Source organism: Labrus mixtus, chromosome 14 (genome assembly GCF_963584025.1).
Source record: "Labrus mixtus chromosome 14, fLabMix1.1, whole genome shotgun sequence".
Lineage (NCBI taxonomy): Eukaryota > Metazoa > Chordata > Actinopteri > Labriformes > Labridae > Labrus > Labrus mixtus.
The window spans coordinates 21,964,083-21,991,006 of NC_083625.1; the positions used below are offsets into that span (position 1 = coordinate 21,964,083).

General features: G+C 46.7%; 2 protein-coding genes across 4 annotated transcripts; both read right to left on the bottom strand.

Moving 5' to 3' along the window:
• Positions 1–826: 826 nt before the first annotated feature.
• pcf11 (PCF11 cleavage and polyadenylation factor subunit) lies at positions 827–14,236 on the bottom strand. 2 transcript variants are annotated; one of them, XM_061055837.1, is made up of 17 exons: positions 13,858–14,236; positions 11,315–11,440; positions 10,791–10,973; positions 10,045–10,266; positions 8,956–9,953; positions 8,330–8,504; positions 6,909–7,290; positions 6,630–6,773; positions 5,028–6,259; positions 4,765–4,828; positions 3,984–4,106; positions 3,774–3,897; positions 3,470–3,653; positions 2,659–2,814; positions 2,476–2,568; positions 1,669–1,704; positions 827–1,578 (listed from the first exon to the last, which is right to left on the bottom strand). In XM_061055837.1, the coding sequence occupies exons 1-17, from the start codon at positions 14,098–14,100 to the stop codon at positions 1,330–1,332; spliced, it is 4,734 nt and encodes a 1,577-aa protein (XP_060911820.1). In that variant the 5' UTR covers positions 14,101–14,236; the 3' UTR covers positions 827–1,329. The 2 variants fall into 2 exon arrangements, with proteins under 2 accessions (XP_060911820.1, XP_060911821.1); XM_061055838.1 differs by lacking the exon at positions 13,858–14,236 and adding an exon at positions 12,705–13,379 and having other exon boundaries at positions 11,315–12,641.
• Positions 14,237–15,246: 1,010 nt separating this feature from the next.
• Positions 15,247–25,845, bottom strand: ncbp3 (nuclear cap binding subunit 3). Of its 2 annotated transcripts, none has more exons than XM_061055841.1 (14): positions 25,597–25,845; positions 24,535–24,600; positions 22,940–23,045; positions 22,728–22,853; positions 22,514–22,639; positions 22,265–22,419; positions 22,060–22,168; positions 21,817–21,916; positions 20,972–21,081; positions 20,680–20,726; positions 20,152–20,435; positions 18,959–19,107; positions 18,698–18,880; positions 15,247–17,219 (listed from the first exon to the last, which is right to left on the bottom strand). In XM_061055841.1, exons 1-14 carry the CDS (start codon positions 25,777–25,779, stop codon positions 16,867–16,869), a joined length of 2,097 nt encoding a protein of 698 aa, XP_060911824.1. In that variant the 5' UTR covers positions 25,780–25,845; the 3' UTR covers positions 15,247–16,866. The 2 variants fall into 2 exon arrangements, with proteins under 2 accessions (XP_060911824.1, XP_060911823.1); XM_061055840.1 differs by having other exon boundaries at positions 20,152–20,441.
• Between the last annotated feature and the right edge of the window lie 1,079 nt (positions 25,846–26,924).

Consider the following 26,924-nt stretch of genomic DNA (forward strand, 5'->3'; position numbering starts at 1 on the left):
CCTTAACTCCTCGTCTCCCCCCCCTTATTTGTCGCTGGTTTTGTTTGTGAGCCGGCTGTGACAAATATAAGTAAGGTCAGGAGAGGACAAAAGGTCGGACAATCTGGGAGTTCAAAGTTGGTGCGTGATGTTTTTTCAAGTTTCATAGTTCTAGGAACCGTTGAAACCCTTCCCTTTTATTTATTGATTCTGCAAACTAAAAACTATTTTAGTTCCTAGGACCCGTAAAGAGGAACCTTTTCAGCTCCTGCTTCAGAGTTGGTACCATGGTGGTGTGAATGCAGACAGAAAGCCCCCATGAGAAGTTTAGGACCAAACAGTTGGGGACTTTTGGAGGAAGAACTAGTTCTAGGGAATTCCCTGAGAACCAAATGCCATGGGAATGTTCTGTCTGCATTTCTACCCCCATGGTACTTAATATGAAACAGGAGCTAAAAAGGTTCCTCTTAACGGGTTTTAAGAACTAAAATAGATCTTGCAGTGCAGAATCAATAAAAAAAAAAAAAAAAAGGGGGAGGGTTTCAACGGTTCCAAGAACTATGAAATTCCTGCGGTCCGAAAACATTTCCCTCCTTAAAAAAAAACATCAGTGTAAGATAGTTCCTCTTCAAAAAGTCCCCAGAGTCCAAAAACACCAAATAAGATCACGTTTTAAAAACATCTAACTGATATTTCAGCGCTGAGACGACAAAGAACCGCTGTTAATAAAGTCTAAAATATTTCAGGTTTAATAAATGACCAGCTATTATTTTTGAGATGAAAAGATTGAGATCTCTAAATGAAAGGATGAGTCACTCGTGTGAAATAAAAATGACAGAAACAGACGTCAAACTGAACCAAACTTTATTGAAACCTAAACAACAAAGTGAAGAGAGGACCAATAATCAGTGTTCACACCAACAAACACGTTTCAGACTCTTTTATTGAAAAGCAACCAAAGAAATAAATCTGCAGATGCTCCGACGATTCGCCTCCTGCAGAGTCTCCAGCCGTCCAATCAGCTGATGCTTACCTTTGAGCGCAGCCACAAACATCACCTGGAGCTACGAGGTGGAATAAATCAACGAGGCTCGACTGCAGACAATCATCGGAACAGCACACATACCAAAAATACTTTAATGTATAAATTAAATCATTTACATCTGTCATCCAAACTCTTCTTAACAAACATGTTCAGTTGATTCACAGAAACAGAGACCACAAAAGGTCGCGTGGATCCAAATACTAAAATGTATTGACGTTTAGGTTTCCGAGGACTCGGCGCGATAAAAACACGTTTTCTCTCCAAAAACAAAGAAAAAGTGACGCGAGGCGGCGGTGGTCGGGTCATCACTCCGCCGTCTCCTCCGATTGCACTTCAGTTAAAAGCTCCTCCTCTTGTTTTATTTCAGGAAGCTCGCCGCCCTCACTCTTCACTTCCTGTGAGGCGGCGGCGGCTACAGCGGCCTCAGCAGCAGCAGCGGCGGCCAAAGCACATGACGTGTCCTCCTCTTCTTCCTCCTCTTTCTTAATGAAGGTGGTCAGCGGGTGCTCCGTGAGCAGCTTGGTCGGCGACGGTGTGACGTCGACATATGATGACTGAGGAGGCAAACATCAGCAGGTCAAACATCTGAACCGTTTGAATTCTTATGATTTTATTATAAATGAGTCTCAGCGTCGTATACTCACATTTTGATAATCCTCGAAACACGATGGATGGAAGTTCTGCGGAAGAAAACATCAGACAGGTGAGGTTTATAAAAGTCAGCAGGAAGTGAGAAACGTTAATGACCCCTGACCCGCTCGTCAAATAAAAACTGATACATAAACAACTTTTTTTCATGGCGGGAGGCGAGCCGACACGTCTCTGATCATTTTAACCTCCGATTACAAAAGTGACCACTTCACCATCTCTCCGGTCTGTCTCCACCTGGCATGTTGTTTTTCAGGTGTAACCAATCAGGAGAGAGCGTTTATAACAGCAGGCTGCCTTTTCGAAGTGCAGCCGCTCCGAGTGCTTCAACTTTTCAGAAGGCCGCTGTTGATGTCACCAGCGCTCTTTTCAACCAGCCAATCATGTAGCAGATCAGTCTGGACTCCTTGTATTTTGCTCTTATACGGATCGTGTCAAGTAACCACGTCGTCCTCGCTCTGTGTCTGATGGAGACGTGAGAGCCGGCCGTCATTATCGTAAATTTGATGCTCACAGCGTTGGAAGAGAATCATCTCAAATATAAAACATGCAGTAAAACGTAACGGATCAGTGTCGGTCATACAGCGGCGGCCGTAGACAACAGACTGTTGTCATGGAGATGAGACGCACGTGCAGTGCTTTTATTCTCATGACACAAACGCTCCAGAGCGCAGTCAGCGTTTTCTGACCCCAAAGAAAACACCAGAAGAACATGGGGCCTTTACTGTCTAAAGCGCTGGTTCTAAACCTGCGGTCTGAGGCCCCCGTGGTGGGGCGCGGTGTGTGTTCTGCTTTTGTGTTACCTTGTCGTCGACCCGGAGGGCGTTCTTCAGGAACCAGTCCTCCTCCTCTTCCACCCAGTAGGTCTCAAAGGGCTCCTGACAGATCTCACACAGCTGCAGGATGGAGAGATCAGAACAGGTCATCACTCGCTCGCTCGTCAGAGCGCAGGTTACATCTACAGTTAGAGATAAACAGTGTCTCACCTCGCCCACTTGGTCCTTTGCGGCTTTCACGCACTGAAACTCCTTCTCCTTGGCGGCTGCCTGAGTCTTCTGAACCTCCTCCTCGTTCACCTTCTCAAAGAAGTGACTCTTCGCCCGCTCCTCCAGGTCAGCGATCTCCTCAAACTCGATCCAGTCCTGAAGGAGACACGAAAACACGCACACATGAATCAAACCCACCAGAGTCCAGGATCCTTCAGGGGTTTCTCCTACGTGTTGGACCTCAGGATCTTTGTGATTAGAGACTCAACAGCATTCATCCCTCCAGACACGTTAGAGAACTCTGATGTCTGCGTTCACGTCTCACAGCTGGGTCGTTATTTCATATCAATGACAACAAACACGCTGAAAGGATTCAGAATCAACGACAACACGACGCAGATTTGGATTTGCCTGGAGAACCTGTTCCTACATGGGAACAGAACTTAAGCAAACATTGTAAACGCGTGATACGTCAACGCCCCGTTTTAAAAAGTGCCATCGGATGTTCAAACAAGTGTTTGTAACTGGCAGCCAGGAAGGATCGCCTTTGCTTTGAACACTTTCAAGCTCCCTTGGGGTCGTGGGGGCTAAAGCTGATCGCAGCTGTCATTGGGCTGGAGTTTGGTCTGGAGTTTGGACAGAGTCCTGGCGTCATAAATTTGCATCAACTCAAAACGTCACTGATCCGAATCACTTTGCTTTAGATCTGAATCACTTAAACCACAGACGATCCGACGTCTTCACACACTGAGATTCCTTTGAGTCCTGGTTTGTAATGGAGAGCAAAAAGAGTTTGTGTGTGTTCGCTCACCCTGAGTGTGTAGTACCAGCGGCGGTGTGTGATCTTCTTGCCGGCGACCTTGCCAGCGTGGTTCTGTCTGAAGTGCCAGTCGAGGTGGTCGGCGTACATGTCGGTCTGCGCGGCGGTGAACCTCATGCTGCACAGACAGCACTGATTCCCCGAGTACAGGCGAGTCACCACGCTCTCGTAACGGCTGGAGACAAAAAGAGACGACATGAATGAAACGTTCGATCGAACAAGCTCTCACTGTTTTGGTTTCAACATGACGTCTGTTTTTAAAGCTTTGCTACTTCAACTCTTTGTATGAACTCACGGTTTCATGTCATCTATCTTGAAGGTGGTGAGGTCGGGGACGTCTCCCTCCTCCTCATCCTGCTCGTCCTCTTCCTCCTCCTCCACCGCAGCAGGAGCAGCAGGACCAGGAGGACCTGCAGATCCTGGAAAACAAAAACAGAAATTTAAATGTCTCCATGGTAACAGACATATTACATTTTAAACGTGAGAGTGAGGGAGGTGTGCTGACCGGTGCTGGCAGTGGGCGTGGCTTCAGGCTGTGATGGTTTGATGATGCCGTTGGAGATGAGTTTGGACAGCAGGTCGTTGACGTCCACCTGACCGAAGTGATTCTCTGGAGGGACGACAGGAGCTGCAAAACATCGACACAGAACATTTCCTTTAATCCCAGAAAATGATTAAAGGACATCAGAGGCCAGTTTAAGTAATGGCATGACATCATTGCAGCGCGTCAGAGTGCAGCCCGACAATAAGCTACACACAAAACAACGGGCAACAAGGCAATAATGGAGGACGTCCAGATGAGGTCTGCACCTCTGGGGTCGACCATGGGGCAGAGCTACATGCTGTCAGTCACAAAAAAAGCCTTGCAATGACTCTCTTAAAAACCACAGGATATTTAAACATGGTGCAATTTGTGTTTGTCCTTTGTCGCTGTCAAGCATGAAGTGATGATTCTCTCCTCCAATCGATGGACAGCAGTGTGTCTAGCTCCGCCCTTTAGGGTCGGCTCAGGATGCTTGGCACCCCAACAGAAGGGTAAAAAGTAGGACGATACAGGTCGGTTATTTTGGTACCATTCCAACTTTTGACAGTGGAAACGCCAATAAATGTACCGTACTGAACTGACCCACTTTATATACACTCTTATTTTGAAATTCCTACCACATGCCTGTTTGACAGTTAGTGCCCAGCTGCGCGTCACCCTGAACTTTCACACAATCTAGCGGCAATCGAACATGAGCTTCGGAAAGTTCAAGATTTGTGTCCCTGACATAAGGAGATCTTACCTGGCTGTGTGAAAGGCACTGTGTTCTGAGGCAGGAAGGGCTGGTTCAGGTTCATCATGTTCACCTGAGAACAACGAGACAACAGGGTCAGATGCCGAGGACAGAAATGTATCAAATAGGGACAAAAAGAAACGCGATGAGGAACAGGTCACTCCGAGGCGTGTTCACAAACTCTCGTTCAAAAGGTGAAGCTTGTTACATTTCAGTTTGAAACAACAGACAGGTGTGTGTGGCAGAGTTTGAGTGACAGGTGTGTGACTCACCGGCTGCTGCATGCCGACAGCGGGGGCAGCAGGGTTGTAGAAGGGTGCGGGGCCTGGCTGGCTGAAGGGTGGGACCGGCTGCATGTTGAAGTTGGCTGCAGGCTGCATGTTAGGCTGCGCAGGGAACGTCATGGGCCCCCCGGGGAACTGGGGATTCATGGGCTCAGGGAACCTCTGTGGGGCCATGTTGAAGTTCTGCTGGGGGGCCATGGGGCCTTCATAAATGGGCGGGGCCATCTGCCTCATCGGGGGCTGCAGGTTCTGCTGGGGGGTGAATCTGGGGGGGCAGTCATAGAGGGGGGGTCCACCCTGCTGAGGGAGGTCAAAGCGGGGTCCTGGCTGATCAAAGTGCATTGATCCAGGGCCCTCAAACCTAATGGGGCCCATCTGGTTCGGGGGTCCGTCAAAGCGGGGGGGCCGCTGCTGCTGGAAGCCCATTGGCCCTGGAACCGGACCTGGAGCCATGTTGTTGAAGCGCTGCATGGGGGCCTCAAAGTGAGCCAGTCCAGGCCCCTGTCCCTCAAACCTCACAGGAGGCCCGTCAAACCTCCCAGGACCCTGAGGGTGAGGCGGACCATCAAACCGGCCCATGTCGCCTCCTCTGATTGGACCATGTGGCAAGGGAGGGCCATCAAACCGATGTGGGGGCCCGACCCCCTCGAACCTGCCGGGGCCGGGGTGAGGAGGTCCCTCAAACCTGGACGTGTCTTCGTAGTGCTCGGGGCCCCCACCCTCATACCAGCCCTGGGATTGGGGTCTTGAGGGGCCCATGTGTGCGGGACCATCGTACCTGGACGTAGCGTGTCCTCCTTCGTGAGGGGGGGTGTGGCCTGGTGAGTCACTGTGCTGTAGGCCTGATAACAGTGGCCCTGCTCGGCCCGGGGCCTTCAGGATGGATTTGGGAGTAGGGTGAGCAAGGGAGGCGTCCAGGGGCCCATCGTCTGAGTGTTCACTGTTTGGACTCTCAAAGCGAGGGACTGGACTCGCCTCGGCCGTCTCTCTCGGCTGGAGAGGAGACAGGCGCTCTCGCTCGAACCTCGGGGGTGGAGCCTCTGGACCAATTGGGCTCGGACAGTTCCTGTGGACCACAGTGCCAGATGGGGGCACATCCGGCCTCCGAGGGTCAGGTAGTCTAGAGTCCGCTGGGGGGCCGTACCTCCGGGGGGCATCGTAGCCACTCTTCTGCTCATCACGTTGGCGCTCCGTCAGCGGCGAGTTCCACTCCCTTTCAGCTGGAAACAGAAAATTAACCCATGAAGAAGAATGTGACTACATTGAAGGAGCGCTGACTCATCACAGTGACTACAGACACAAACTACAGAACAGGAAGCTCATTAAGAACCTAAACTCTTCTTCTGCCTTTCTACTGACTGACTACATTTCCCATGATGCCCTGTGACATGACTGTGGTGATCTGCGTCACCTCTGACCCTGCTGACCTCTCACTGATCGAAACCCTGACTCCCTGCAGCTCCAGAAACTGATCTCACACCTCTCTGTGGAGGAAGACGACAGGTAACAGGTGACTTTACGTTTTCTGATCACTCATCAAACACGTCATGGAACACGCTGCCATGGAGACGCAGATAACAGCAGACTTACTGGACTCTCGGGGGTCAGCTCTCCTCCTGAATCTTAGGCCGGGCAGAGACTTCAGGGTGGGGAACTCTTTCCCGTGGTTGTACTCCTCAATCATTGGGCCAGTTGGTGGGAGGGGCTCCTCGCGCTCTTTGCTCCGCCTCTCACCTGAAAGAGTCGGACAAGAAGATGTTGTAAACACACCAGTCTGATTCAGTAAGCTCAGAATTCATAACCAAAATATTTAAACACCTGATCAATGAAACCTTCGTCATTAGTTGTTGATGGAAGGTTGTTACTCACCCTGTCGTTCCCTTAGCGCCCGTCGACCAGCACTCCGTCCGCCCGTCTTCTCCCCTTGCCCGACCACCTCGCTCTCGCCCTCACTCTCCCTGTCCTCCCACTCCTCCCCTGGAGGTCTGTGTGCGACCTGCGTCTTCCTCAGCTTGGACTTGTGCTCGTAGTAAGACAGCTGTGCGGCGTCCATAGGGTCATGGAGGCGGGGCTGTGCTAAGAGCGCCGTGTTCAGCACCGGCTGTTTCTTGTCTGAGAAGTTTCCGGAGCGGTCCCAGTTCTCAGAGTGCTGCTGCTTCTCCTCCTGATACTGGAAGAAGTATTTGATCTGGTGGGCCATGTTCAGGAAATCCTCCTGGGAGATCTCGCCGCTCTCGAGGCGTTTACTCGCCTGCAGACAAGAAGTCGACAACATTTACAAACTTTTTCCCAACTGAGGAGCCCTCTGCCGTTCAACTCTCTTAGTTGATTAGGTATTCATAGCTTTCACTGACGTCACCAGCGCGGAACTGCAACAAGCTTTTAATTTAACATCTACAATAAACGACACATGTTTACATCACCTGACAAACATAGCAAAACTATGATACTAACATAAACTTTGAGTTTGGGCCACTTGCGATACTGTAACAACACACGGGAAACGATTTATATCGCTAGAAACGGCAAAGTCCGTGCCAGTGTTACAGTTAAAAGAGTTACCATGTTAACTGGTGACTGTCAGCCGAGTGAGTCTGGTTGTCGTACGTTACGTGTCGTAACGAAAGCCTATTTGTTTAACTTTCATTTAAACATATCTCTTAAGTAATTTTGACATTATGATAATTCAAAAACGGAACAAAGGACACTTTCATTTGCGTTTGTCTGAAAGTCAACATGGTCACTCTTTTAACCGTAACACCAGAACGTCACTTCAGTTATATTTAGAGGAGAATCCCTCTCCCTCTCCGCTGTAAGATGGAAACATACAGGCAGCTTTATGTATTATAGATCAGTCTGGGTTGATAATGCTGCTGTTTGAGAAGTGAAGGGCAAGAAATTCCTCATCATTCAAGCATCCGTGAGTGCTAATTAGCTAGCATTAGCTAGCGATAGTATCAGCCGTCAATTTTAGTGTTCTGGGGCAGTAATTTTAGTTAACGGCAGGAATATTTAGATTTAGTCAACACTATAATTGATGTCAGGATGAGGAGAAGTCCGATGTTTCAGGGGCCGCAGAGGTCTAACTGCATTAATCCACAAACGTCCTCCTTTCTGTTTTATTCTGGGATTAAATTCTAAATTAGAAGCAAAACTCTCAACTTGTTTCACACACGTTTCCTCGCCTGCCGTTTCACATCGGGTTGAAAGGGTTTTTGTTTCAAGTTGCTCCTTGTTGTATTTCGACCTCAGTAGCAGTGTGTGTGTGTGTGTGTTAGTGTGTGACGTACCCTCCTCAGCAGGTCTTTTTTGGAGGCGGAGTTTAAGACCTCTGGGATCTGCATGTTGGCGTCCACGCTGAGCCGATGTTTGGGCGTCCGGGGGGTTGAAGGTCGGGTCGGGGTGCCGTACTGTTTGTGTCTCTGAGGTCCGGGCTTCACATGAGGTTCCTCCGGAAGCTTCGTGCTGAAGAGGAAACAAATGTTCAGTTTTTAAAGATTAAAATAATCGACAGCGAAGTTGTTGCTGTTCGCTTTGTGGATTCATTCATTAAAAGCCACTTTAAAGTGGTACATCACACGTTTCTCAAAAAGAGGCTGAGGGGGTCGTTTTCTGCGTGAACACACACATTGCTCCGTCCCTTATCATTAAATGTTTTATATTGGAGATCGTTTATTTCCCGATCACAAACGGAGCGAGGAGGACGTGGGTATAATACACAATTCGTAGGCAACAAATATAAGGGGAATAACATTCAGTTTATGAAAAGTTGAAAGATTTTAACTTAGAGCGGCCGCACAAAATTAGACGCTGGGCGTGGCTCTTTTTCTGCGGACGGCCCTGATAAATAATAAAGCTTTAAAGCTCCGTGGTTATACTGAGAGAAGAGAAAATAAAAAACGATGAAGCGACTCACTGTTTGTTTTCCTCCCAGCCGCTCCTCCAGCGGTGAGGAGCCTCCTTCGTCTCCTTGGCTCCTCCTTCGTGGCCTCGTGGAGAGTGGGAGTCTCTTGTTTCGGAGTGTCGCTCCTCCGCCGGCCTCTTCGACCTCCTGCTCTCTGATTGGTTCTTCTTTAGAGCGAGGCGGTCCTCTCGGCCGGGCTTGCCGTGCTCTGCTTCGTCTGCGCGGACCCTCCGTGGTTTGCCAGGTTTGTGGGATGGGGACGGAGACAGGGAGCTGCTCCGGGTTCGGCTCTTCGGGGATCTCCTGTCCTTCCTTTTGGGGGAGGCAGCGGGGGAACGCGACCTGGAGCGTGAGCGGGTACGTTTCCTGGCGTGCGTGCGGGCGTTACCTCCAGTCTTGAACTCTGGCTTGTCGTTGGACTCGTTGCGGTCGTGTTTGCTCACAGAGCCGTTGACCAGCTTCCCTTTGTTGGACCTCTGAGGCTCCGCCGCCCTCAGCGCCTCCTCTCGTTCCTTCTTGTCAGTGCATCTCTTCTTCTCCTTCAGCTCCTCGTCTTTGGTCTCCCCGCTCTTGTCCTGCGTACGTTTCTTAAGCCGGGGGTCTTTCTTAGTGACCTCTACGGACTTCTGGACTTCCCCCTCCACCTGTTTGCTTTTATTCTGGACATTTTTGGGCATCGGAGACAGCGGCTTGGACTTGGGTTTCTCCTCCAGCGCCTCCTTCTTAGGGGTCCTGGCTTTTTCTGGACGGTTCTTCTCAGGCGTCTGCGTGGTACTTCCTGTCGTGGTTGAGTCTGTTTTCTTCCCAGGATGTTGTTCTTTGGGCTGAGGGGCAGCTGGGGGGCCGATGCGGTTCAGGCGGGGGTCTCTTGTGGGGGGTTTTGTGTCTGCCTGAGTCTGAGGGGGGATCCAGGGTCGGACCACAGGAGCAGTCTGAGTGATGGGTTTCTGCGCAGCGCTCACTGCTGGAGCCGAGCCTGGAGTGGAAACGGGAATCACAAAGCCTCCAGCCTGCAGACACACAACACCAACCACAGATTTTAATTATTTCATACAAACAGAGAAAAGAAATCGAACGGCGTCATCGTTTTAACGGCCTTACCAGCTGAGCTTTGGTCTGCTCCAGCTCCAACTCGATCTTCTTCTGCTGCAGCTCTAGGAGTTGTTTCTGTTTGGCGAGCAGCTGCTGACGGATCAGCTGCTCCTGGGTCACACTGGACTGACTGATCGCCGGGGTCGGCTGAGGGGCCGTCGCCGCTACAGGTGGGGGCTGCGGCGTAGGCTGCTTGGCGGGGGTAGGCGGTGGTGAGGACACCTCCTCAGACTAGAGACACACAAGAGGATCAGAGGATAAACAGGCGGAGCAAAGTTAAAAGAAAAGAGCTCACTTCAGTCCATCAGAGACCTGCAGCACCACTTTGATTAAAATACTTTTTTAAAATCATTTACTCATCTGAGGAACGCTTATTTCATGAAAAATCATTCAATATGTTTTAGTCTCAGACAGGAGGATTTGGTACTCGTCTTTTACACGAGATCACAATAAACTCACAACAGGTTCCTTCAGTGTTGAGAGACATAAGCGCCAGTTCTTGTGATTTAGTTCAGACTCGTTATTATCTGGATAATGTTCAGCTATGTGATAGAAAACTTAACATCTCCGTTCCTTTACTCTTACTTTACTAGTTCAGAAGTTGGAGCTTCATCTGTGGCTGTGCTTTGAATCATTAAGGTCAGAAGTTTGTGTGTCAAGTGTTCGAACATCGAGAGCAGCAGCTCGTGTTTCTGTGCGCAGACGTTCAGGTAAACCTGTCCCCGCTCTCACGTGAGGTTGCAGCTCATACACACCTGTTTTAAAAACTTGGGGTTGACATGAATGCTGGCGTTGATGGTGGGCGGCAGCGGCTTGATGGGCCAGGCCGGGTCCACCGAGTTGACCCGCACGTCCAGTGCGTACATTTTCTTTAGAGGAAACACGTCGTCCCACGTGGAGCGTAACTTGAACAGACTCTTCCTAGTGTTCTCATCCACCTACAAACAGAGGACAGGACTTGGTCCACAGCTACCCACAGACACCGGAGCACAACTAAAGCAGCAGCACTTTGATGCTAACTTAGTAAATAGACAGATCTAGATATTCTTAAGAGGTTAAACAAGATACTGTGATTAAAGCTGTAAATGCATAAAGCCCACCCTCCCATACTTTTATAAGAAGCACTAAGTTATGGCATTACGTCAACAGGAGCAGAGTGCAGGGGGTCACATTTAAAAAGCAAGCAACACAACAAACAGGAGGGCAGTGAGGTGGGCTGCTAAACAGTTTAAGTTCTTAAATGTTGAAGAAAGCTAAACAGCAGCAAAGAGAACTGTACCTTTTCAAAGACACATATAAATGAAGTGATTAGGTTTTTAGCAAACACTGCAAGGTATTCTCCTCCAACATTCTTCACTATGGAATCCACTAAGTACAAAACTGGAAGCTTCTCGGCAGACGGGGCCTGGAGCAATAAGAGAACTCGACAAGTTTAGAACACAACAGGGGTTAAAAGCAACATTTCAGAACAAATGCTCAAAACACAAGAAAACAGGATAAACAGGGGCTCAACGCCCTCCCCATCACCACCCACTCTGTGAAAAATCAAAATGTGCAAAAATCAAAAAAAAGGTTTAAGCCAGGTGAAGCAAAGTTTAGGAAACGAGACGTCCTAAAAAAGGAGGACAGTCCAGAGCGTCTCAAAGTTTTCTTCTGTCTGGATCAAAACAAAATAGTCCATAAGTCGGTCGCAGCCGGCTGAAGGTTTCACAACAGCTGTGATATATCCAAAAACGTGCAGCAACTCTTCCATTGTCACTCCAGTGTGCACACGACCGACCCCTCAGAAACAAGAGAAAGAAACGTCCATGGAGATAAAAAAAAAAAACAATAATTAAAAACATGGAGTCCAGTCCTCTGGAACTTTTTTTTTTTTTTACCTCCAAAGAGGGCTCATCTCCTGAAACCACTCTTTGTACTTTACCCAGCCACTTTGAATCGTTACACCCTGCGAGTTTCATTCACTCACACCGTTTTTTAGGTTTGACCCCTGAGAGGTTTAAGTCTCCTCAATGGTTAAAGAAACACATGATGACCCGTTTAAGCTGCTGCGTATTAACTTTACTGTTAGTTCTAACTGAGCAGCATCAGTTACACACACTACGTTGAATCCCAACGGGCCAAGCCGGACTCAGCCGTGTGGCTCAGAGTCAACCACAGGCATACCAATAAATTACACTGGGAAATAAAAAATGACAAAAAGCACAGTTCACATTTTTTATTATAACATTTTAACCATTCAATGACATTTCAGTAAATCAAGATTCACTAGTGAATGAATGCAGAGAAACTGAGCTTCGATCTGATGAGGTAAACACGGAGCACAGAGAGGCACGGCGCTGGTCTATAGAAGGTCGAGGACAGGGGCGGGGTCTAACGAGCCCCCCCAGCTCTCCTCTGTGTTTAACAACATCTACCTGGCAAAGTTTATTAACAGAAGAAGGAAATCAAACATCTACACTGTGTGGTGTCTATCAGCAGAGAGGAAGAGGACGACCTCGACGTACAAAAAGCTCCGATTATTAACGTGAGGGCTGCGAGGTCACGCTTTACTCCAACGCCACAACTACTCAAACTCGTCTATTACTTCACTTTAAGTCTTTTTTCTTAACTGATAGTTGAACACGTTCATAATCATCGATTAATCATTAATAAGCTACAATATATACACGTCTTTGTCTCAGTTGATGTTTTATTGAAACCGTCACCAGTTACGTCGTGTGCGCGTCTATTCACAGTAAGTCAGAAAACACTTCCTGCTGACCGCTTCATTAACCCTCATATTTCTCCGCACCGCTTCTTCCTTTTATTCGTAATGACAAACGTTTTTTCTGATTGGCAAAGGTGAAAGATGCCTCCTTTGGAATACAATGGTATTACATGAGACTGCCGCTATATAGTAAACAAAACAGATAGTTAGTTAATACATTTTTAATCAACTAAATTCTTAACTGTGGTTAATCATTAACATCCTACTTCACACCCAAACTATGAAACGTCTGACTCAACACAACATTTTTCAAACGCCTGTTTCTAGTGATTCTCTGGTTGTCCAACAGTCTGATCCTCCACTTTATTAAAAAGTAAATACAATCATTATTCTTACTATTTTCAACTTGCTGTCTGAGGTTACATTCATTAATGAACACTCGTGTTTATATCTGCTTCATAAAGTCATTACTATGTTTTATAACACATTAATCAGTTACTAAGATCAGATGATCTTTAAAGTATCGGGAGAGGAAAAGTGACAAACCGGTTTCTTATTTAAAAACGTGTTTGTGTTTCCCTCTCCTACAGAGCTCAGTCAGCTCCAATAGTTAGTGTATTTAAATACAACAAATTTTTTAGCAAAAATAATTCACGATTTTGTAATACTTAAATACTTTCTGATAACACACATCTTATAACAATACAGTTTATGTTATTTTAATGCTCAGTAGTATCTAATAGAACTGTCTGAACTTTTTAATATAAAAACTACAAGTCCGATAAATTCGGTGGGCGAAGTATCGCGATTATTCGTTTTTTCTTAAAGTCTCGTAAACGAAGTTTACATGTTGGTATCCTGACAACTCCGAGTCAAATACAGATCTTTTGATTTAACACGAACTAACTGAGTTTAAACGATGTATGTTGATATAAAGCGCTGCTGTTTTTAGTTGCTAACCACAACAAAAGCTGAATGTAACGTAGCTAAGGGACATGTGTAACACTGCACTGGGCGCCATATTGAGCTAACAGCTAGCTTAGCCTGCTGGGCCTTCTAACGTACACGGACAGAAACAGCTGGAATTTAAGTATTTCTATATTTATAAAAACCTTGCTTATTTGCGCTTCAATAATTGCGACGATATCCTTGGCGAAGTGGAGGTTCTCCTCGGCCAGGATGGTCAGCATGTTGATGTGCGGCTTGCTGTTGAACGTCAGGTCTTCCAGAGAGGACTGGTACTCTCGGCAGGCGTCGTCCCTCGCCGCGCTGTCGTCCATCTTTGAGCGGAGAGACCCGGGTAAACCTAGGCGACTCTTATCGTTGACGTGGCCATTGATTAGCAGGCAGTCCATGAACTCATGTAGCTAAATGTTCCGCTCTGACTAGGAGAAAAGTATCGCCGGATTTGTGCTGAATTTCTGCCGCTTGTCGTCTTCTCTGGTCACTTCGGAGACAACAAGATGGCGCCTCTAACTGACGGCCGCACACGTCACGAGAAAACGTCTTTAGACTCTGATTGGCTTGTATCAGCTCGCCCTCATCGGGTACTTAGTTTTGATTCGTTAGATTAAATAACAGTCACATAAACGAACCAATCGTATTAACGCAATGTGATCTTATTGTTACATAACGACGGACATGCAGATGTTTCACAACACAACAGCACGAGGCGCAAACATGGCGTCTAAATGTTTTTCGTCAATGTTTGGATTTAAATGAATATTATTTTAACGATTGATATTAATTACATTTCATGATTATTAAAATACACATTATACCACAGACTTGCTGTGATCAGTGTGCGGCTACATGACATTATTAGACTTCATTCCTTTTTCACAGCCTTGTAGGTTATCTTCTATCCAACACCTCAAGTGTGATATTAATTTATTAAAAAGTTCAAAGATCGTAATTCACCCCAACATTTTTCATTTATGCTTCAAACCTCAATTTTATTAGTCACTGACACCAGAATGAAGTTGTTAGGTCATCATGAGAGGCGTACGGGTCCAAATGTTTCTGTCAGTCGACCTGGAAACAAATCATTTATATTTACACCGACTGAGTACTGTACGCTTGTTCTTCGGCTCGCTGAATTGCTCCTTTAGTCTGTATCATACTGAGCTTTTTAGATTCAGATTTCATCAAGAGGTCAAAGTTCACTGTGAAACATTCAAACTGTAAAACACAACAGTTCACATAGATAAGAACACCTCTGTGTGTAACTACGAGTTACATGTGGACAGTAAATTCACCTTTACTCTTTCATGTAAAATCAAAAAAAGAAAATGAGCCCCCTGTGTTTCCTGGTTTATTTCTGTCAGCTCATTGGTCGATTTATCAGACCTCAAACATCCCACCTTATGGATATAAATAAATGTGTCTGACACGTTCTGATCACTGATTGGACCGTTCTGCTTGTGACATCTAAAATGGTGAAAGAAAGTTTAGAAGTTATGAAGAAGAACTTTTGAAATGATTTCGAAACCACAAACGTGTAACGTTCAGCGTAATCTGATATTTTAATAATCATCTAAATTCATGACCAGAGCGTGATGTCACTTTGGCCCCCCGACAGTTTCCTTTAAAAAAAACACAAACATAAATGACGTGACTGAATCAAACAGGAGTGACGCTTTCTGACAAACACAGAGGTTAAAAAAAAAAAGTTCCACGTGTCAGATTTTTACGCGAGAAAGAATCGTCACACGTGTCTGACACTCAGAGTCTGTTTCATCGTTTTCTTTCTGCTCCCACAGAAACACAAAAAGACGTCTGGAGACAGAGGTGGAGCTGCAGGTGGAGACGGATCTCTTCAACTCTCTGAATGAGAGTCTTCTATTCGTCATCTTGTTTCCCTCTCCGTCCGTGTCTCTGCTCTGCTCAGACAGAACATGGCTCGTTTTTTTAAACGGGGTTTGGTTCTGGACCTGGTTTAGTGTGGTTTGGTTCTGGTCCCAGGTGAGGCCTTGTTAAAACCAGCAGGTGTCAGTTCTCAGAGGACACAAAGGTCAGAGGTCAGGAGTTTTTCTGTGGACCAAACTGAGTTCATGAAACAGCGTCGATGCAGGAATGATGAGTCAGAGGAGAGGAGAGATCTGATTGGCTGTCAGAGGAGAGTCTGTTTTTATTCATCAGCACAGATATTTCACAGCAGGGTCGTCGACATACCAGAGTTTTACACATCACTCCTCTCCAGCTCCAAATATGGTCTCTTCTGTTTCTAAAACTAAAGAAGGTGTGGCGCGGCTAAGTGTGATTGACAAGTAAAAACCACAAGGGCGTTAAATGTACATTTTTCAGCATTTATATATTTAAGGATACCTCCTGATACAATAACAATAAGTACAAATATGGACAATTTAAGTTGATTTGACAAAAATAATTATAGCTGTATTTTTAATTTAACCAACAGAGGGCGCTCTCTGCTCTTGGCTTCCCTCGTTTGATGTCGGACATCGACTACACAGCCTCAATGTTGACAGTATTTCTGATATTAAGAAAAATAAGGAAAATAAGCTTAATAATAAAAAGTAATAATTCATAAATCAGCCTCATGTTTTTATAAAAGTTTAAATAAATGAAAATAAAATCGTTTCATCTCTACTGATATTTTTTTTGTTTGTTGTTCGCTAAAAATTTATATTCAGTCTAATAATTTCGTTAACCCCTCCCCCTTTCAAGCTCCTCCCTCTCTTTCATATATGGTCAAATCTGGCTCCAGAAACATTTAACAAGATGGCGACGGCCAAAATACCAACTGTTGAGATTCGAAGTCAACAAACCGACATGTGACATCAAAATAGCCCCGCCCACTTCCTTTATACAGTCTATGATGAAACGTTAACGCATTACATAACAGGTGTCCTGACCCTGCGAGCCCCTGAGTCTGTGCCTGGTGGACCCCTCCAGTAATCCGTCCATACAGACACAACATGAAACAATAACAGAAAACTCCCCGCTGACCTCAGATCTGCAGGCGGCTCTGACGGCTTAACGTCTTTATAATTATTGTACGTAAAGAACAGAAGGACTGAAGTTCAACAGAAACAAACTCCTCCTCCTCCTCCTCCTCCGTCCCTACGCCTCCTCCGTCCCCCTGTCTCCTCCTCCCGGTCTCAGGCGTCCGAGTCGTCGCTGCTGTCTCGGCTGATCTCGATCTGCAGCGACGGCAGGTTGTCCAGCCGGCTCTTCTTCAGCTTGTGCGTCTGCTGCTCCTGTTTCTGTTTGATCATGGCGCCCCACATCTTCTGCAGCGTCGAGTCGTCTTCTTCCTCCACCTCCACCTCCACCTCTTCTCCCTCCTCTCCGTCGCCTCGACTCCTCCTGCTGCTGCTACTGGCTGTGGCGTCGCTGGAGTTCTTCCTTCCCGATGAGGTGAAGAGGCCAGGTGTGCGGCTGGTTGTTCGGCGTTCCTTACGTGCGGAGCTGCCGTCGTCGTCAGCTGATCCGAGTCTGCTCCAGAGCCCGCCTACAGGAAGTGACGGGTTTAAAAACATCAGATTAGAATGGAACCTGAGACAAGAGAATCAACAAGTCACAAGTTTCTTCATGATCCTTAGGGCTCAAGATTATTGGGGAAAAACTGATATAGATTCTCAGAGGATGAAACGGGCCCGTGCTGTGCAATTGGACAGTTTTTGAAGTGCCGTTTAGAATGACGTCATATAGTGGTCCACGTCCTTGTGTGAACGCGGTTACGTTCACATCTCCCGCACTCGAGTACGCATGAAACATGCTTGAGACCACCCCTTCAAGCAGTGTAGAAAAGGCCCCAAAGTTACATGTTAAGGTTTTTGCTTAATGTTAAAATAGAGTTTGATTCCTGTTCAGTTGAATGTGATGATATTGTGCTCAATAGGGGAGAGGTGTCACCTGCTGGTCATATAGTGAATTACATCATGTAGTAATGAGTAATCAGTCGATGACAGATGAGCCATCAGTGTGCAGAGTAATCACTTCATAAGTTGGTTGTGCGTGAATGAAAAGAGTGAGTACCTGAAGTCTTATATGTGACATCGTGTGTTCTTTAATGCAGAGCCGGAGTTTAGATGTTCGGCGTATTCTAGATATGCTAATTAGCCGACGTCACGGCCCCGACATGCTTGCTAACTGTCCCCCGGCTTAGTTGGAGCCACACAGTAGTTGAAAAAGAGTCATGTCGAATTCATTACATGTTTGTGCTTAGCCTACCTAGTGCTAATTATTTCCCGTGTTAATATTAGTGTTATTTTAGTTGCCTGTTAGTTACAAGGTTTGCTACTGTGTTGCTCTCTGCACGAGGAGGAAAGTTTGATGTCCGTGCGTCACAATAAAAAAAATATTTTTATAGGGGAATGATTGTATGACTGTTAAGCCTACGGTAGCCTTTCTGTGTTTAATACTTTAGGTTAAAGAGACATGTAGCTTACCTTTATTTATTTACATATTATAACCTATTACATATAGTGTTTTGTATGTTATTATAGAGGTAAGATGAAGCATTCAGATGTGTTCCTTAAGTATATATGCTGCTATTCTTTTCTTATAGAAAACCCCAACAAGACCCAATACTCTGTCATATTGAATGGCCACTGAGATGCCTGTATTTTGTTTCACTACAAGAGAAGAAGTAAACAGCCATTCAACCAATTCTGCACTCTTGTTATTCATATTCTGGAATAAGGCCTGAAGCGGTGTTCTGGCCGACACACCTGAGTGAATCCAGTGAAAAGCAACAGACTAGTGTCTCAACTGAGTTTAGTTTTATTATCTTCATTACAAGCAGACTCGGGCTCAGTACCTGAGTACGGTAGGTTTGTGTTTAAATTAACCAGACTTCGAGGTCAAGTGTTTTGGATACGGGCCCGGGTCCCTAATGTGAAATCCCTCTGGATCATGAACCACACAGAAATAAAGACTTCTTAGAAAGAGGGAAACGCCAGGTGTTCTGTTCAGTCTCCTCTGTACCTGTCTTTCTGTCTTTGGAGGAGTTGGCGAACAGGTTTCTGCTGTCTTGGCTGACCACGCCTAGTCTGCGATGCACGTCTCTGATTGGCTCTCTGGCTGGGGGGTTGTCTCTGGGGGAGACAGGGGAGGGGGAGCGGCGTCTGTCGGGGGAGTACCGTCTTTTCCCCAACCGCTGCCGCACATCTGCATAGAGAGCCCGTTTAAAGTGTGTGTGTTTTTATTACATCAAACAAGTACAACACCTGGATTCAAACAGCTCACCTGTCTTTCCGCTGGGGGCCACAGGGGGGGGCTGTCTGTGCTGAGAGAGGCCCTGTCTCTTCTCCTCCAGCAGCTGACGGACGTCCATCACTTTGGGCGGCGACGTGGATTTGGGCCGGCTCTGTGACCCCGACGCCCCGACCCTGTTCCTGCTTGGCAACAGAAACACAACAGAGGGAATTACAGAGAATATTTTATCAGCTGATCATCACAGAATTTAATGTACGACTTCATACGAGGGCTCCTGTAATCTTCAACACGGCTCTCATTCTAACTGTGGCGTCTAAAGCCTTGTTTCCACAACGGGCTCCGGTTTGGATTAGTGCGGATTGGTACGTTAAACCCTGATCTTGTTTCTGTTTCCACAGCCAACCCAACCCTTACTTGTCATTGATCCCAAGGACAGGTCAGCACCTCCGAGGTCATCCACGGGAAATCCATGTGATATTTAAACATGGCTTTGTGTTTGTCCTTTATTACCACTGTGACACAGGAAGTGACGATTCTTTCCACCAATCAATGGACAGCAGTGTGTCTAGCTCCGCCCTTTAGGGTCGGATCAGTACACTTGGCCCCCAGACAGAGTGTAATAAAAGTAGAACGGTCCAAATCGGTTATTTTGGTACCATTCCAAACTTCATCGAAATGAACCGGAGCGCTCGGTGGAAATGGGGCTTTAATGACTTAAAGGCACAGGAAGTTACATGTTCTCAGAACCAAATCACCATATTTGGTGTGTGTGCGTGAATGTGTGTGTGTTCTGACCTGATGCTCTACAGGTGTGTGTGTGTGTGTGTGTTCTGACCTGATGCTCTTCAGGTGTGTGTGTGTGTGTGTGTGTGTGTGTGTGTGTGTGTGTGTGTGTGTGTGTGTGTGTGTGTGTGTTCTGATCTGATGCTCTACAGGTGTGTGTGTGTGTGTGTGTGTGTGTGTGTTCTGATCTGATGCTCTACAGGTGTGTGTGTGTGTGTGTGTGTGTTCTGACCTGATGCTCTACAGGTGCGTGTGTGTGTGTGTGTGTGTGTGTGTGTGTGTCTGTGTTCTGACCTGATGCTCTACAGGTGTGTGTGTGTGTGTGTGTGTGTGTTCTGACCTGATGCTCTACAGGTGTGTGTGTGTGTGTGTGTGTGTGTTCTGACCTGATGCTCTACAGGTGTGTGTGTGTGTGTGTGTGTGTGTGTGTGTGTTCTGACCTGATGCTCTTCAGGTGTGTGTCCAGCTCGTCGGCGTACATCGTCATCTTCTTGCTCTTCTTCGGCGACGGCGTGGAGATCATCTTCAGCTCCAGGTCGTAGTCCATCTCGTCTGACTCCGACCACGGCGACACAGAGCGCTCCGCTCGGCCACGAAGCCCTGTCCCCAGCGACCTCGACGCACTTCCGGCTCTCTCTCCTCTGTCCCGCTCGGCCCGCTCTTTGTACTCCACCACCCGGTCGTCTGAGTCCATGTCCTCGTCTTCTTCCTGCTCCTCTTCCTCCTCCTCCTATGATCCATACCAAAACTTAAAATTAAGATCTGATTGTAGTATAAAAACACTATCGATACCTGTTTGTTACCACAGCAACAAAAAAGAAGTCCTAGACACTAAATGTTTCTTCTTTTGAATCACCAAAAGTTGCAGACACTGTCCTGCTCTCTCTCTCTTCTGGTTAAAGAGACGGACGAGTTTCTTTAACGTGTCCATACTTTGAGATCATTAATATAACAGACTTCAAGCTTACCTCCTCCTCCTCTTTGATTGGCTCCTCAGGCAGGTTGACGAGGTCAGCTGAGGAGAGACGCAAAGGTGTTCAGTATACTCGCCTGGAGGGAACGTTTCAATAACGGTCGGCGTTTTCTGGAAAAATGTTCCTTTACTTCTTAATATTCTAATGTTCGCTTGTTTAGGTGTGTGTGTGTGTGTGTTGTTACCTGAGTGTCTGTGTGTGTGTCCTGTGATGTTCAGGTGTGTGTTGTTACCTGAGTGTCTGTGTGTCCTGTGATGTTCAGGTGTGTGTGTGTGTGTGTTGTTACCTGAGTGTCTGTGTGTGTACGGCGGTGTGTGTCCCATGCTGTCTCCGATCAGAGGCTTCTTGGTCTTGATGACGTCTCTCTGGATCCTCCGGTTGTGATACCTCCTCTTCCTGAATCAAAGAGGAGAACACGTTTCATATTCTCCTCCTCTGAGTTACCCGAGAATTGACGGCCGACATCACCACATGATTCATGTGATTAGATATTTAACTGTCTCATTGGGTTTAAAACACACTTCAGTGAGGACCACTTTGTCAAAAGAATACTTTGACGCAATTATTTATATTGGCTGTGAGGGATCTCCCTGCCTTTCCACACGCTTAGGTGGAAAGCATTAGGCAGGAACAGCACACATTCCTGCCCTTCCCATGCAAACAAGGAAAGCTATAGGCAGGGAGATAAGCAGCCAGTGCAAGCATCAATAACAAGCATGACATTGAGACATTAAGTCAGAATAGCAGAAAAAGGAGGTGGGGAGGAGGAGGGTTGCAAATGCGGCTTGCAGAGGGAGCAGCAAAAGTCAGCAGGCTAGAGCAGTTTAAATAAGGCGGCATATATACTATTTGGCCAATAGGATGCTTCGAAGCAAATCAGCTGGCCATCAGCTGATGCGGCTTGCGTGAGATCAGCTGTAACCGAAACTCTGGCATGATAACAGCGTGACTCCGAGGCCTGCCTGAACTAACGCTACACTCCATTAATTTAAATCAGCAAACGTTCAATGTCCATGGACCAGTGCCATCTGATCGGACCCTGATCCAGTAAGCTGTACAACTCAGAAATCGGGTCTCAATCAGCCTGAAGATATAAAGTGTGCGCTCGCCTTCAGAGTGTGTGTGTCTTACCAGGAGTTACTGAGGATTCCCCTCATGCCTCCATAGTTTGGGTTTCCGTACTTCATGTAGTATCTGCTGCGCCTCGCAGCACCCAGCTCCTTTTTATCGTCTACACACACAGACAGACAGACAGACAGAATGAGGTGAGGAGATTCAAAATAGGAGGAGCAGTTGTTTATTATCAGATCACGGCGTATGTTTGTGAGTGAGTGAGTGAGTGAGTGTGTGACAGGGTGTGTACATGTGTCTCACCGTGTGTAGCCAAGCGCAGGAACAGTTTGTTTCCTTTAAAAGGTCTGATGACGGGTCGTAGCTCGTTCCTCAACAGAGACTCTCTCTCTGCCCCGGACAGGTCGTCCATCTGAGCGATACACACACACACACACACACACGCTGATGATGTAATCAATCGTTTATTGAAGCTGATTAATACACCTGATTATGAGAGTGACTCTACCTGTCCGGGCTCTGCCTTCTGTTTCTGCTCCACCTCTCCCTCGTTGTCCTTCACCTCGACCTCCTTGCTGCTTTTCTTCACCTCCTGCTCCTCCTCGTCCACCTCGCCCTCCTCCTCTTCATCATCCTCATCATCTGACCTTTGACCCCGCCGATCTGACAGGTCAAAACACACACACTTTAGTTTCACACACACTCAGTTTTGTTAGTTCGGGGACCCTGCTCGATGTTTCTCTGAACACATGATGACCTTTGCTCTGTTTTTCCGGCTGGTCATTGCTCTGTGTTGCCGTGGTAACCCTCTCTGGGTCGGGCATCCGGCTGCTGTTGACGAGGGCTCGGATGCATGTGTCATCATCAAGCCACACCACGTTACCTAGGAAACAGACAGTTTAGATTCACCTTGTCCTTACTGATCTGATGTCAGGGTTTGTGTGTGTGTGTGTGTGTTGTGTGCGACTCACAGGACGCATCGTCGATCCACTCGATGTGTGCTGGAGGATATTCTTTAAAATACCCGAAAACGTCTTTTGTGCTCATGTCGTCCACGCCCGCCACATACATTGCCTCCAAGCGCACTCTAGGGATGGCTGAGCACCACAGAAGAAGAAGAGAGAGCGGGTTCAGCACAGACATGTAAACACACATGTACACACATGCGGGACAACGTGGTCACCTTTCTTCAGGATGTCTTTATCCAGGAAGACGTTCCTCTGAGCGACGCTCTCCTCTGCAATGAAGTGGAAACGTCTCGCTCGCTTCTCTTTCCTCTCTATCGCCTCCTAAACACACACACACACACATCATTGAACGAGTCATTATGAGCAGAAGTGGGTCTCTTCTTTTCTGAGGCTCAAACAGGGTTTCCTACACAGACGATACTTGGGCGGGCTGCCCGTGAAGATGTTTTCAACCTTTGCTTGCAGCTATGAAAGAGAGAGAGAAACATCAGCAGGTAAGTCCCTCCTCTAAACACACCCATTGAGGCGTGTTGTTAAAACTGAAGATTTTTCTACCTTCATTTGAATATTATTGTGTTGCTGCTTCCTGCCGATTCTGTCCTGCACTCCTAGTTTGAGGATGATTGTTGAAAAACACATCACCATCAGGGCGTAGATGGGCTAGCGGTTAAGTCGCAGACCGTCGCAACCATGTGTGAAGGCTATAGTCCTCCAAGCGGACGGCCCATGTTCAAGTCCGACCTTTGCCGCATGTCATTCCCCTCTCTCTCCCAATTTCTTACTCTATACACTGTCCTTCAAGTAAAGCTATCGGCTCCAGCCCCTGCGCCCCAAACGGGAAAAGCAGTATAGATTATGGATGGATGTTATGTGAGTGTGTGATTCACAACTATCAATTGGACTGGGCTAAAAAGCCACATAAAAGTCCACAGGCTGAGATAAATGCTAGAATAGTCTGTTTGATTATGAGTGGTTCACCCTCACTGCAGGACATAGTGTGTACGTTTACTGCTTGTAGCTACACTGCAAGCTAACGCACGCTAGCTAACCCTAACCCTAACCCACCCTAGAACAGTAAAATCCAGTCAGAGGACAGAGTCTCACACAGTCAGACACAGCACCACCACACATGTATGGAGGCCCAGAAGGGACGATGGAGCAGATTTACACTTTAGTCTTCTTTTTTGAAGGAAAAGCTACTGTCTCTGTCTTTAAAAGCTGCTGTCGTGACGACCCTAGTGATGTCACTAAGCCCATGTCCAGGTGTTTCCCTGCATGTGCTGCTGTTATCAGTCCATGCTCTGGTGATGGTGGAGGGAGTTAGGGCGCGGTCACACTGGCCATCTGGCCAGACTCGAGTACAGCACGGTACTCGGAGAACAACACAGAGAACATGACAGCTATTTTACTGACTTTGTGATTTATTTTAAGCTATTTTTAACAGACACAGCCATAAATAAATTAAATAACAAATAAGACGTGCGGCCAAGTACGCAGGCGCACATCGGAGAACAACAGAACATGACAGCTACTTTGTGTCTTATATTGTGTCATGTTAGTCAGATGAAGGCTGTCAGCGTTGTTTACCCGCGTACTTGTGCTCGAGCATGAAGTGTACCGTCCTGAAGCACACCTCTCCGAAGTGTGCCAAAGCCAAGGAAGTGTACCGTGCCTGAGCACGATACGGAGCGGTCACACTGGTCAAACGAACTGGACTTTAGCGTTGAAGCGTGCTTGGGCACGGTACGGATGACCAGTGTGACCGCGCCCTAAGTTAAAGGGTGGAGGAGTGTTAGTGACGGTGTCTTACCTTCGAAGTGACATCGATCCCAGTGATGAATGCTCCCGCCTTGTTCTCATATCGCCGGCTTGTATCCTGTAAAACAAAAAACAACATTTCAACCACATCTGACGGGATTTCCGAGACAAACAAAGAAGTCATGCTGTGACAAAAGATTAGAAGTTTATAAAGTTATTACTCGACTTTTGAGATCTCAAACTTGACATTGAAAATCCACAGCCACCTTAGAGCTGCCTTAACTATTTAATAGTGACAGGTAAAAAGCCTTTTATAGATCATTAGTTACTCGACTTTAAAGCTCCTGTGAGGAACTATTGTAGGGAGGCCATCCGTCCTGTTTTGACCAGGACCGTCCCGCTGTCGGGCTCTGTCCCAACAACTTTATCTATTAAACACTAATGTGTCCCGGTCCCTGTTTAATTCTAACAGGAAATAAAGTACTCTCAGTTTAAGACAGTACAAACATTAAAATGTTAAAAGCATTGATCTTTTGATAGCCCTACTAATAACATTATATAAACAATCAGTCATTGAGGGTCTCGTTTTTCATGTAGATCATAAAGCAGCAGTAAACTTCAGTCTGTTTCAAAACCATCCACAAACTCTCCACAGGAGCTTTAAATGAGAATCTACTCATAAAATGTAAACCACAGTGTTTACACACCATGTGTTAGTGGTTATAACTCTGGAGATTAGGCCGAATTGATTTCTGAGTTTTTATTTATCAGAATCATAAAAGCTCTGGAGTCATTTTGATAAAGCGGCGTTATAATCAAGTTTATAAGGTTTAATTTCCAGTTTAGTTAACGGAGTTCTGCGGTACTAAAAAGGCAGGATGATTTTAAATCCTCCAGCAACAAGTGAGAGAAACAACAACCAGGCTAAAGGCAGACATTTAAACTACTGTTCACCGTAGTTAACCTTTAAAACTCGTTAGCCGGTGACTACTACGGTGCTAACAACCGGAGAGATGTGGGAGTGAAGGTTAGCACACACCGACGCTTCCCGCGGTTCCGCCGGCCGCAGGAGACGCCAGTCCCCGGTCTGAGGAGGCCTCATTGTGACACTTACCGGCAGCAGCTCCTTCAGGGAACGGTTAACGGAGACGTCCTCCGCTTCCAGCTCCCCTTCCTCCACCTCCATCGGCTCGGCTTCGCGGGCATCTCTGTCAGAGCCTGAGTCCGAGTCCGAGTCGGACCGGTCCGAGCCGCTGTCTGATTTCACCGACACCCGTAAGCTGCGAGCGGCCGCCATGGAGCGAGCTGCAAACAACGGCTACTGCTTGTGCTGCGGGTGTTATCGTAACCCGGCAGTGATCTGTCCTCCCGCTTCTTCTTCGTCTGTGTGATCACAAGGAAAGTCACATCACAGCATCAGCGCCATCTCGTGGCCGCTGTGTTGTTCATTTTTAATTGAAGGAGCAATATATGACACCTAGTGTTTAAAATGGATACTGCAGTCCACATTTCAATACATTGGGTCGATATTATCGTGAATTTATGATATAAGTTCATACACCAAGTTACCGTTACTGCAGATAAGAATTTTAGGTTCAGTATAAAACAAGCAGAAACAAATAAATTCAGTCAAAATTCTTTATTGATTTATGTTTCTAATTAACCTAATTGAAATTTTATTGATTGTGGGAGAAAACCGGAGCCCCCGGAGTAAACCCAGGCTAACATGGAGAGATGCGATCTCTACACAGAGAGAGAACTGGAGATGGAGCCGGAAACACCACCAGTCCTACCTCTGTGAGGCTACAGTGCTAACCATTGCGCCACCATGCTGCCCACTGTCAAGGTGAATCTAGGATCAAATCAAACTAATTATGGCTCTGTGTTTCGGAACATGCAGCACAAAAATACAAGCAAATGATGGATGAGTTACACTGCAGTGAAGACAGCCACATCTCCTCAGATCTACATGGTGCCTCCAGCAGTGTCTTTTCACCTGGCAGGATAGAAGTTCCGCTGGGAGGAAATATGGCAAACTAATTAGGTTCACCATACTTCCCCCCTAGGACCCACCCACCCACCGCAACCACCCTGCCCAGGTGCCTCATCAGCTACATTTACTTATATTTTAATAGCTGCAAGTTCTTCCACATCATTTTAATTATTCCTCTTTAAATTGTCAAACGTTTGGAGTATGATTAAACTTCAGAGACACCTTGACTTACATGTCAACCTCCTCTGAGTTTCGTTCTATCATCTTCCCATGGACTTTGAAGCTGTACAGAGAGGAGTAATCAGGATTCCCCCAATTGTTCTCGACCTGCAGCTTCACGTATTTGAAGATTTTGTTTTCCCCACTCGGGATTTTGAAAGTCTGTAGCTGATCTCCATCTTCATCATAAAGAAACCTTCCTAGTTTGGTTCCTGGATCTTCTTCAGTTT